The sequence below is a fragment of the Bombina bombina genome, chromosome 3, assembly GCF_027579735.1.
Source record: "Bombina bombina isolate aBomBom1 chromosome 3, aBomBom1.pri, whole genome shotgun sequence".
Classification (NCBI taxonomy): Eukaryota; Metazoa; Chordata; class Amphibia; order Anura; family Bombinatoridae; genus Bombina; species Bombina bombina.
Genome location: NC_069501.1, coordinates 416,577,351 through 416,589,975, shown reverse-complemented (window position 1 = coordinate 416,589,975; position 12,625 = coordinate 416,577,351). Strand labels below are relative to the sequence as shown.

Here is a 12,625-nt window from a genome sequence, read left to right as displayed (position 1 = left end):
GATAAATCTGGGGAAAAGCTCGCTGGTCCTCAATACCAGGGTGTGCTTTCTGGAAACGATCATCGATTTGGTTTCCATGCAGATCTTCCTAAGGGATCCACGTCGAATCAAGCTCCTGTCTTCCTGACGTTCGTTACAGTCCACTGGGAGGCCTTCAGTGGCTCAATGTATGGAAGTGATATGATTCATGGTAGCTGCAATGGATATTATTCTTTTTACACACTTCCTTCTGAGACCTCTACAAGTATGTATGCTCAGGCAGTGGAACGGCAATCACTCCGTCCGGCCTCAGTTGATCATCTTAGACCAGGCAACGAGAGATTCTCTCTCCTGGCGGCTTTTTCAGGACCACCTGTCTCAAGGCACATGCTTCTTGAGACCATCTTGGGAGATTGTGACTATGGATGCCAGTCTACTAGGTTGGGGGGCGGTCTGGGGTTCCCTGAAGACTCAGGGAACCTGGTCTCTGAAGGAGTCTTTCCTTCCTATCAATATTCTGGAACTGAGGGCCATCTTCAATGCCTTGATGGAGTGGCCTCAGCTTTGTTCTGTCTGTTTTATCAGATTCCAGTAGGACAACATTACATCAGTCGCCTATATCAACCATCAGGCGGGAACAAGGAGTTTTCTAGCTTTGAGAGAGGTGGCTCGTATCCTACAGTGGGTGGAATCTCACAATTGTCACATCTCGGCCATTTATATCCCAGGGGTAGACAATTGGGAGGAGGACTTCCTAAGCAGACAGACCTTTGATCCCGGCTCTAAATCAGTAGGTCTTCTCAGAGATTAGTCTCAGGTGGGGAGTTCCGGAGATAGATTTCATGGCCTCTCGTCTCAATGCCAAACTATCCAGATACGGGTCGAGATTGAGGGACCCTTAAGTGGTCTTGGTGGACGCATTAGTGGTTCTGTGGAACTTCAATTTTTTTTTATTAATTTTTTTATTATTGAGGTATATCGAAATATAACAAAATACAACTCACATTTGGCAAATGACACAAGCAGCTTTTTGCAAGTACTCAGACTATTACATCATAATCTGTGTCCACATTATACATCTTTAAAAAAAACACAAAATCTATATTGGCAAGATCCTTGTGGGGCTCAATCCATAGTGGTACTCTTTTAGTAAATTTTTAGTAAAACCTCAAAGCATTTTTCTTTTTATATATGTTGCAGGATAATAACATGCAAACAAACAAGAGTTCAAACTAACATACTCCTCCTATACAGTACCATGAAATGACCTTTAAGAATAAGTATGAGTATGAATGTACCCTTATGATCAGTATTATAGGGGGAAGGGTAGTATTTAAAAGTAAAAGAAGAAGTATATAATAATTTCTATATGGAGGTAACAGGTGCTATAAAAAAATATAATAGAATACATTTTCTGATTAGTACATTTTATCTTATATATTCGCTAAGGGACATGAACTATGAAAGTTTAGTAGACTAGAATGAGAGTACCAGTGTTGTCCCTTTGTTTTGTTTGTTGTCAGCCCTTAAGTCATTACTCTATGCACCTGTCAAAAGTCTTGTACCACCTAGATTAATTACTATAAGTATATGCTTCTTAAAATTGAATCACATAGTTGGAGTTTAGGGAAAAGTTTCTTGGAATCTGTTTTTTTGTTTATCCAGTAAACAGATGTGTGGGGGGCGGATCCAATGACAGAAAAAAAGGAGACAACTGGGAATCTTTGGGAGACAGCGATAATTTAACTAATTAAGCTACTAAGTTGCGAATGGATGCCATCCAAGTTAGTAAATATAGGGTATAAATTGGAAATATTTACCACAGTTTACTAAATAAACTATGGGGGGAGGGGAACACCACTATCAAAAATGCAGAGGGTTCACTACTAATTAAACATATTTTGAGAACTTTTGAAAGAGGCGTAATTTTTTCATTTATACTGTGGGGTTATCAATTATACAAAAATAGGATATACGTATCCGCATCTTTTCTGGGGAAAATATAAATGAATATGAACCTGTAGCATATTAGAAGTAGGAATAACAGCTATATTAACATGTACATAAAAGACTCAGTTAACCAAAAGGCTAAATACCTAGGTTAACCTATATCATTAGGTAGCAACAACTCATCGTGAAGTCTTATATAGCAACCAAAGTACTTAAATCTCTAGTATCAGGGAGGAAATATAAACCGAGATTACGAGTTTTGCGTTAGCCTTAAAAAGCAGCGTTGAGAGGTCCCAATGTTGCTTTTTACCTAACGCTGGTATTACGAGTCAGGCAGGAAAGGGTCTACCGCTCACTTTTCTTCCGCGACTCGAGGCTACCTCAAATCCCCTTACGTCAATTGCATATCCTATCTTTTTAATGGGATTTGCCTAACGCTGGTATTACAAGTCTTGGAAGAAGTGAGCGGTAGACCCTCTCCTGTCAAGACTTCTACCGCATTTAAAAGTCAGTAGTTAAGAGTTTTATGGGCTAACGCCATAACATAAAACTCTTAACTAAAGTGATAAAAGTCCACTAACACCCATAAACTACCTATTAACCCCTAAACCGAGCCCCCCCCCCCACATCAGAAACACTTAACTAAAATGTTTAACCCCTAATCTGCCGACCGGACATCGCCGCCACTTTAATAAATGTATTAACTCCTAAACCTCCTCACTCCCGCCTCACAAACACTAGTTAAATTTTATTAACCCCTAATCTGCCTGCCCTAACATCGCCGACACCTACTTACATTTATTAACCCCTAATCTGCCACCCCCAACGTCGCCGCCACTATATTAAAAGGTATTAACCCCTAAACCTAAGTCTAAACCTAACCCTAACCCCCCCTAACTTAAATATAATTTAAATTAAACAAAATAAATTTAACATAATTAAATAAATTAATGCTATTTAAAACTAAATACTTACCGATAAAATAAACCCTAAGCTAGCTACAATATAACTAATAGTTGCATTGTAGCCAGCTTAGGATTTATTTCACAGGCAACTTTGTATTTATTTTAACTTGGTACAATAGTTATTAAATAGTTATTAACTATTTAATAGCTACCTAGCTAAAATAAGTACAAAATTACCTGTAAAATAAATCCTAACCTAAGTTACAATTACACCTAACACTACACTATCATTATATAAATTACCTAAACTACCTACAGTTAATTACAATTAAATTCAATAAACTAAATTACGAATAAAAACCCCCCCACTAAATTACAGAAGAAAAAAAAAATTACAAGAAGTTTAAACTAATTACACCTAATCTAAGCCCCCTAATAAAATAAAAAAGCCCCCCAAAATAATAAAATGCCCTACCCTATACTAAATTACAAATAGCCCTTAAAAGGGCCTTTTGCTGGGCATTGCCCCAAAGTAATCAGCTCTTTTACCTGTAAAAAAAATTACAATACCCCCCCAACATTACAACCCACCACCCACACACCCCTACTCTAAAACCCATGCAATCCCCCCTTAAAAAAAACTAACACTACCCAATTGAAGATCACCCTACCTTGAGCCGTCTTCACCCAGCCGGGCACAAGTGGTCATCCGATCCGGGCAGAAGTCTTCATCCGATGGGGCAGAAGAGGACATCCAGACCGGCAGAAGTCTTCATCCTATCCGGGCAGAAGAGGACATCCGGACCTGCAGAAGGCTTCATCCAAGAGGCATCTTCTATCTTCTTCCATCTAACGAGGAGCGACTCCATCTTGAAGACATCTGGCACGGAGCATCCTTCCAGCACGACTACTTGACGAATGACGGTTCCTTTAAATTACGTCATCCAAGATAGCGTCCCTCGAATTCCGATTGGCTGATGGATTCTATCAGCCAATCGGAATTAAGGTAGGAAAAATCCGATTGGTTGATTTAATCAGCCAATCAGATTGAAGTTCAAGGTAGGGTGCTCTTCAATAGGGTAGTGTTAGGTTTTTTTTAAGGGGGGATTGGGTGGGTTTTAGAGTAGGGGTGTGGGTGGTGGGTTGTAATGTTGGGGGGTATTGTAATTTTTATTTACAGGTAAAAGAGCTGATTACTTTGGGGCAATGCCCCGCAAAAGACCCTTTTAAGGGCTATTTGTAATTTAGTATAGGGTAGGACATTTTATTATTTTGGGGGGGGGGTTATTTTATTAGGGGGCTTAGATTAGGTGTAATTAGTTTAAACTTCTTGTAAAAAAAAAATTTCCGTAATTTAGTTTATTGAATTTAATTGTAGGTAGTTTAGGTAATTAGTTTAATGATAGTGTAGTGTTAGGTGTAATTGTAACTTAGGTTAGGATTTATTTTACAGGTAATTTTGTACTTATTTTAGCTAGGTAGTTATTAAATAGTTAATAACTATTTAATAACTATTGTACCTAGTTAAAATAAATACAAAGTTGCCTGTAAAATAAAAATAAATCCTAAGCTAGCTACAATGTAACTATTTTTTTTTTTTAACGTTTTATTTATTGATTGAAATGAGGAACAGGTTTCACAAGTAAATCTATCAAGTAATACATTGAAAAGCGTACATACTTCATGATTAGTATTATATACAGCTGCTTATAGCAAAAAGACAGTACAGAATGCTTATACCGAGTTCAACAACCTTATCCAATAATACTTCTTGGAGTGGAAGTTGTAAATAAAATTAAGAAGCCTATGCCTCAAAACATTTTCTCCTTTTTAAACATACAATAACCCAGAACAAGTATAATATACAAAAATAAAACTGGGAAAAAGAAAAGAAAAGCAAGAGAAGGGAGAAAGAGGAAAGAAGGAGAAAGAAAGAAAGAAAAAAAAAAAAAGAAAAAAAGGGGGAAGGGAATTAAATTAAATTTCCCCTCCCCCCCCTCCCCGAGAGGCCGGAACCATCAAAGATTAAGTAATTGCACCACTACTAATTTCCCCTCTCAATACAGCATTCTGAATCCATTCAGAGTGCTTAAAGGGAGCAATGAGACTTCTTTGAACTTCCAGTGTATTGGAGAGAATATATTCTCCCCATTTCCTGAAAAAGTTAGCAATTTCTTTTTCGGAAGATATCTGCGTCTCATATTGTTCATATATTAATTTGGAGTCTAACATGTTCAGAAGGGAGGTGAACATAGGGCTTCTATTAGATTTCCAGGAGGAGAAAATAATGTTTCTAGCAGATAAGATTACAAAATTAATAAATTTTATGTTTCCCTCCCTTTCATCATATTGCCTTAAAAAGATAATTTCCTCCATCTTCAGAGAGATTTTAAGCTTTAGAATTTTTGAGAGCCAAAATGAGACTTTTGCCCAAAACTGTTTGACTTTGGGACATGCCCAGATACAGTGGATCAAGTATCAACTATTAGTTATATTGTAGTTATATGGCAGCGACGTTCGGGGCGGCAGATTAGGGGTTTATAAGTATAATGTAGGTGGCGGCGACGTTGGGGGCGGCAGATTAGGGGTTTATAAGTATAATGTAGGTGGCGGCGATGTTGGGGGCAGTAGATTAGGGGTTCATCGGAATAATGTAGGTGGCGGCGGTGTCCGGAGCGGCAGATTAGGGGTTAATAATATAATGTAGGTGTCGGCGATGTCGGGGGCGGCAGATTAGGGTTTAATAAGTGTAAGATTAGGGGTGTTTAGACTCAGGGTTCATGTTAGGGTGTTAGGTGCAGACATAAAATGTATTTCTCCATAGGAAACAATGGGGCTGCGTTAGAAGCTGGACGCTGCTTTTTTGCAGGTGTTAGGTTTTTTTCCAGCCAGCTCAGCCCCATTGTTTCCTATGGGGAAATCGTGCACGAGCACGTTCAGCCAGCTTACCGCTACCGTAAGCAACGCTGGTATTGAGGTGAGATGTGGAGCTAAATTTTGCTCTACGCTCACCTTTTTGCGACTAACGCCGGGTTTACAAAAACCTGTAATACCAACGTTGGCTTAAGGTAGCGTTAGAAAAAAAAGCCTCGTTAGCAACGCACCCCTGTTAACGCCAAACTCGTAATCTCGGTGATAGTATTCTTTACTAAAGTTACTCTAGAAATTTACAATAAGCTATTTCAGAACTCTATTTCCTTCTCTAATAAATGTACCATCAACAAAATAGAGACCCACTTTGTTTATAAATCTGAAATTATGGTTTTACTCCCACCTAGTGGATAGATCCAGTATATATGTATGATCGCAAAATAAAATTAAATGGATAACTGAGGAAGAATATATTGGAGATTTACCATCTGCCCGGGTACATCATTTCTAGAATTTCAGACTAAAAAATATGAATACGTGTATATGCCAAATTCTAATAAGGTTCGATATATTTCTAGATTAAAATCATAGGCTTGAACTTGGATGTTTATATGGATCCAATTACAAGTATGGAAAACAAGTATATAAGATGATATATATGGGCTTCAAATTGTATCTTACCTGAATTTAACAGGGATGATTAGTTCCCTTTGTAATATATATATATATATATATATATATATATATATATATATATATATATATATATATATAGCTCAAATTTGAATATATGAAAACATTGCATGCATACATTGTAATTGAAGCTTACAAATGATATGAAAAATAATATTCTTAACTGTGGGCATATGAACCATAGTAATGCAAAATTCACAACCATTTTAAACTATAGATGGAAGTGAGCTTTAAACTAGGCAGTGGGTCTTGATTTTAACAGAAGCAAAATGTCTAACTGTGGTAGACAAGGTAAGTGTCTTATATATTTTCCAGAGTCTAAGATTTCAGACATTGCTGTCGCCATTGAGAGTTCCAGATTTAAAGACGTATTTGACAACATGAAAATAATTAAGCATGTTACCGCATTGTAATGAAGGATGTAGTGACTTTCCAGTAGTATAAAGCATCTCCGACCCCACTCCTGTACTTGGCAACAGATCTCGTGAGTCTAGTTTTCCGACTTCTTGAGAGTGTCTGTCTGTTAGAGGGGCTGAAGTGTCGGTACTCACTGTTTCGGATAAAGACTTGGTGATCTCCTCCGTAGAGACTATCTAAGCGGGCCATTGCCAATATGAGGTTAGGCAGCTAGGGCCCATTACTACCCTAGGCTCCAATTCCCAGTCAAATCGCATAGGCCGCACTGCAAAAAATGTCTCTCAATGGCTATTAATGTGTGCCAAAGAACATAGGTTTGGAAAGTGTTTAAAGGATAAGCTCCCACATATCCTCAGTACTATTGTTTTGAACTTCCTGAAAATTGGTGAATAAACTCTTAAAGGAACACTGAGCCCAATTTTTTTCATTCGTGATTCAGATAGAGCATGCAATTTTAAGCAACTTTCTAAATTACTCCTATTATTAAATTTTCTTCATTCTCTTGGTATTTTTATTTGAAAATCAAGAATGTAAGTTTAGATGCCGGCCCATTTTTGGTGAATAATCTAGGTTGTTCTTGCTGATTGGTGGATAAATTCACCCACCAATAAACAAGTGATGTCCAGTGTTCTGAACCAAAAAGTGGCTAGCTCCTTAGATGCCTTCTTTTTTAAATAAAGATAGCAAGAGAACGGAGAAAATTTGATAATAGTAATAAATTAAATTGTTGCTTAAAATTGCATGCTCTTTTTTTTTTGGGTTCAGTGTCCGTTTAAAATATAAACTAGAATGAGGAGCTCTTCTAAAACATGTTCTGCCGCTTTGGCATCAGGCTTCGCCCCCCCTGTGAAACTTCAATTTTATTTATCTGTTTCCTCCGATTGTGCTCCTTTCTTGGGTAATCGCCCATATCAAGCAGGAGCGGGCCTCAGTGATCCTAATTGCTCCAGTGTGGCCTCGCAGGACTTGGTTTGCGGACCTCATCAAGATGTCATCCTCTCCTCCTTGGAGGTTGCTTTAGCGAACGGACCTTTGGCAGGGTCCGTTTCTTTACCAAACTCTCAATTCTCTGAGGCTGACTGTGTGGAGATTGAATGTCTAATTCTCTCCAATAGAGGTTTTTCTGATAGGGTAATTGATACTTTGATCCAGGCTCATAAGATGATTACTAGGTGTGGCACACTTATCTTTCTTGTTGTGAGGACTGAGGGTTTCCTTGGCACAAGGTGAGGATTCTTCGGATTCTTCTGTTTCTCAAAGAGGGTTTAGAGAGAGGTTTTATCGACCAGTTCTCTTAAAGGGCAGATTTCTGCTCTCTTTTACTTTATAAGAAGTTGGCTAATCTCTCCGATGTTCAGTCCTTTGTTCAGGTCCTTGTTAGGATTAGGCCTGTGTTTAAAAATGTTGCTCCCTCTTAGGAGCAGAGTTTCTGAATTATCTGCTTTACAGTGTGATCCTCCTTATCTTATTTCCCATGCGGATAAGGCGGTTTTACGTACGAAGTTAGGTTTGTTACCTAAGGTGGTCTCTTCTCGCAATATCAATCAGGAGATTGTGGTACCTTCCTTTTGTCTGAATCCTTCCTCTCCAAAGGAAAGTTTGTTACACATGCATCATCCACATGGCATAAGGCGGGACAACAGCATCCTGCGAGGATTATGGCTCATTCTACTCGAGCAGTATCCTCTTGGGCCTTTAAGAACGAGGCTTCTGTGGAACAGATCTGTAAGGCGACTACGTGTCTTCTTTACACACTTTTTCAAATTTTTACAAATTTGATTTTTTTGCCTCTGCGGAGGCTTCCTTTGGGAGAAAAGTGCTGCAGCGGTGGTGCCTTCTGTTTAGGTCTACCTGCCTTGTTTTTCCATCCCTGTTCATTCTATGTCCTCTTCGGATTGGGTATTGGTTTCCCAACAGTATTTGTGCACTCTCCCTGCTATTAGAAAGAAAACAAAATGTATGCTTACCTGATAAATTACTTTCTTTCTTGGCAGGGAGAGTCCATGAACCTGCCCGGTTAATTTTTATTCTTGGTGGCAGTTGTCTCCTTTTCATTCTGGCACCTCTATACCCCTAGTGTTTCTCTTACATTTCCTTTCCCTCGGCTGAATTACTGGGGGACTAGGGGAAGTGGGAGGGATACTTAATGCTTTGGCGTCTTTGCCTCCTCCTGGTGGCCAGGTGTTGTATTTCCCAACAGTAATGAATACATTTGTGGACTCTCACTGTCAAGAAAGAAAATAATTTTTTCTTGTTTTTACAGGAATTCAATACACCCCTTGAAAAGCCTCTTATTTATCTTATCTTCATTGCTTCAGCCAGTTATGGACAGATATAAATGAGCTTTTGTGCATATCAAGTATTCACTGTGTAGAGTGCTACAATCACTTCATCCTCCCTGGGGGCAGTTGAAATTGTTGGAAAAACAGGCAAAATGAGTTCTGAGAGTTTGTTTTACTATGCATATTTAATTTGACACTCTAATCAGAATTAAATTTTCATGATTCAGATAGGGCATGTGATTTTAAACAACTTTCCAATTTACTTTTATCATCAATTTGTCTTTGTTCTCTTGGTATTCTTTGTTGAAAGCTAAACGTAGGTAGGCTCATATGCTAGTTTCTAAGACCTTAAAGGCCACCTTTTATTTCAGTGCATTTTGACAGTTTTTCACAGCTAGACAGCTATAGTTCATGTCTGTCAAAATAACTGAGATGGAGGGCAGTCTGCAGGTGCTTAGATACAAGGTAATCACAGAGGTAAAAGGTATATTAATATAACTGTTGGTTATGCAAAACTGGGGAATGGGTAATTAAAGTAAAATTCTGGAGTAGACTGTCCCTTTAAACGTTGTGGGCTAGATTATAAGTAGAGCGTTAACTTCAATAGAAGTTACATTTTTGCGTGCTTCGGGTAGCGCACGTATTACATGTTGAAAGTAAAAACTTTGCACTTATAATATCGCCATCATGCTAACGCATTCTTCCTATAGACTTCAATGGGGCCACAAAGTCAATGTAAAACCTAGTACCTATACTTGCGCGCTAACATTTATGCATAACCGCCACAACTTCCATCACAATAAATACCCTACTCTATTAACTCCTAAAATAGCCACAACCCCCATCACAATAAACCCCCGCTACACTACTTAACCCCTAAACCGTTGCAACCACCATCAGAATAAATCCACTACTCTACTAACCTCTAAACCCCCATAGCAATAAACTCCTACTCTATTAACACCTAAACCGCCACAAACCCCATTGCAATAAACCCCCGCTACACTACTTAACCTATAAACCACTGCAACCTCCATCACAATACACTACTTAACCCCTTAACTACCACAACCCCCATTGCAATAAAACCCCTACTCTTAACCCCAAAACTGCTGCAACTCCCATCAAAATAAACCCCGCTAAACTACTTAACACCCATTGGAATAAACCCCCCTATAGTAATTACCATAAAAAATAAAGACCCCCTAAAAAAACGTATCCTAAAACCAAAGTAACCACCCCCCAAAAAAAAGGCCTATCCTAAAACAAACAAAAAAAACCCTATCCTAAAACTAACCCTCCCCCTAAAAAAAACTTAAGGCTAGAACCCCAATATTTCAATCACCATCTTGAATCCTACTCCTTAGGGGGGCAGCAGCAGGTCCACAGCGGCAGGGGATCCATGGGGGCAATGGTCCTCTTTTCCGGCAGTCCTCTGGGGCATCTTCTTCTTTTCTTCCACCTGATTCTTCTTCATGCTGTCCCTACAGCACACTCAAGTTTGAATGCAGGTGCCCCCCTTTTATAGGAGTGCAACTTCCGGACTTCGGATATTGCGACCATGTTGACTTCTTCTCCCCATAGACTTTAAAAGAGCGTGCTGTTGAATTTAACTAACACGTATCACATATATATATATATATATATATATATATATATATATATATATATATATATATATATAAAAATATTGTTTATTAAAAACCGATATCTATACCTAAGATGTTCTTATGTCAAATTATATGTTCTTATAAGTTATTGCTTTTATGCTCTCAGACTGCAGGGTGTACACAGCAGGAGGGATGGGCTCAGATTTGAGACCACATTCGTTTATGCAGCAGTATGATATGCTGAAGGACATCTGGGTTCACTTTGCCCCAATGCCAACCCCCCGTTATGGTGCCACCTCCTTTCTGCGAGGAAGCAAGATCTACGTACTGGGTAAGCAATAGGATGTACACAGCTATCATTCCCTGTCTCTAGTACATGTCAGAACTGTCTCTCACACTCTACTATACAGCATAGCTACCTTTCAAATTTGATATTTAACTCTCTGTGTAAAACCATCTGTTTATCTATCTAAGATCAGCTTTAATACAATTAAGAAAAAATTATATAATGAATTTATCCCAATAAAAAAAAACATAAATCTGAATCATGTGTCTCACAAAAAGGTTCTTTGAATTATTAGTGAATCTAGCCAATGGCTACCTTTATACATCTCTAGTGAAAGCATAGCTATATTTCACCAAGCTGAATTTATTAAAACTTTCTGTGGCTATGAGCCAAAACTATCGAATCTGAAAATTTAGCAAGGTTTCTCACAGGATTAAAAAATGGTGATTTAGCATTGAAAGCTCTTTCCTTCTTAATACAGGGAAAGTCCACAGCTGCATTCATTACTTGTGGGAATACAGAACCTGGCCACCAGGAGGAGGCAAAGACACCCCAGCCAAAGGCTTAAATACCTCCCCCACATCCCTCATCCCCCAGTCATTCTTTGCCTTTCGTCACAGGTGGTTGGCAGAGAAGTGTCAGAAAATTACGGAGTAGTTCCTTAGAAAGGGTATCTGCCCTTCGAGATAGGACTGGAGTTTTAAGTAGTCTTGTCAGCCTCTCAGTGAGAGCATTGATGAAAGTTAGAGTCTGGAGATGCAGGGAGAGTCTTTCTGCGAAACCATCCAGACTTATATTAACAGCTCCTTAAGCAATCGGTGTTGACAAGTTTCGCTGCCTGCTTTTTTCACTCAAGTCCATGTCAGAAGCGCTGTACGATCTGTCAAACTTGAAGAACTGTGTTGCTGTTCCACGGCATAGATTCCGGTAAGATCGTTTCATTTTTTACACACGTTAATAAAAGAAGACAGGATCACAGTGGGACTCCTTTATCTTTATGGAATCAAGGGTTAATCAAGGGTCCTGAGGGAGATTAAATGAACAGGGGGTCTTTTAATCATGTTATGTGATTTTGCCTGCTTATGTGTAAGAGACGTTTTTTTGGGGGGCTCATAGACGGATACGGAACGTAAAGGTTATTTTCATTTTGAGAGCTGCGCAGTTTTAATAAGCTGGCGTGCTTTTCCTTAGCACGGGTGGTCCTGCATGGTGCACCTTGTGACCGGGAGTGGTCACGTTTTGTTTTCCATTTCCGATTCCTGACCGAGGATCTGCGGAGAGGAACCAGTTTTCTCTACCTGTCTGGGTCATAGGAGGTGGTGAGTGCCCCAGCCATTGGGGGTATAAGGTGCCAGTTGTTTTTTGTATAATTGACTTTAGTCGAGTTATGGAGGATACAGAATTTGATACCTGTGTATATTTGTAATGTCCCTTTAACTGGGCTCCACCCCTTTAGCCTTTATAACTTCACTTCCCCTTGTACACATTGCTTGATTATTTTGTGTACTCTGAGTTCCTCTCTGGCTACTCAGTCACTTTGTCTCAAGTCCTTTTTTTTGTTACAATTGATATTCCTTTGATTCCTATACTGGAACCTTTGTGGCTATTTGTACCCTTAGCCCTCTTCACTTC

At 38.9% G+C, this 12,625-nt stretch overlaps 1 protein-coding gene across 1 annotated transcript in view; it reads left to right on the top strand.

Moving 5' to 3' along the window:
* Positions 1–12,625, top strand: part of KLHDC8A (kelch domain containing 8A) — an 87,787-nt gene that overhangs the window by 23,490 nt on the left and 51,672 nt on the right. The window contains exon 3 of the mRNA XM_053704672.1: positions 10,874–11,038. Within this exon, the coding sequence (XP_053560647.1) occupies positions 10,874–11,038 (165 nt within the window). The remainder of the gene's footprint in view (positions 1–10,873; positions 11,039–12,625) is intronic.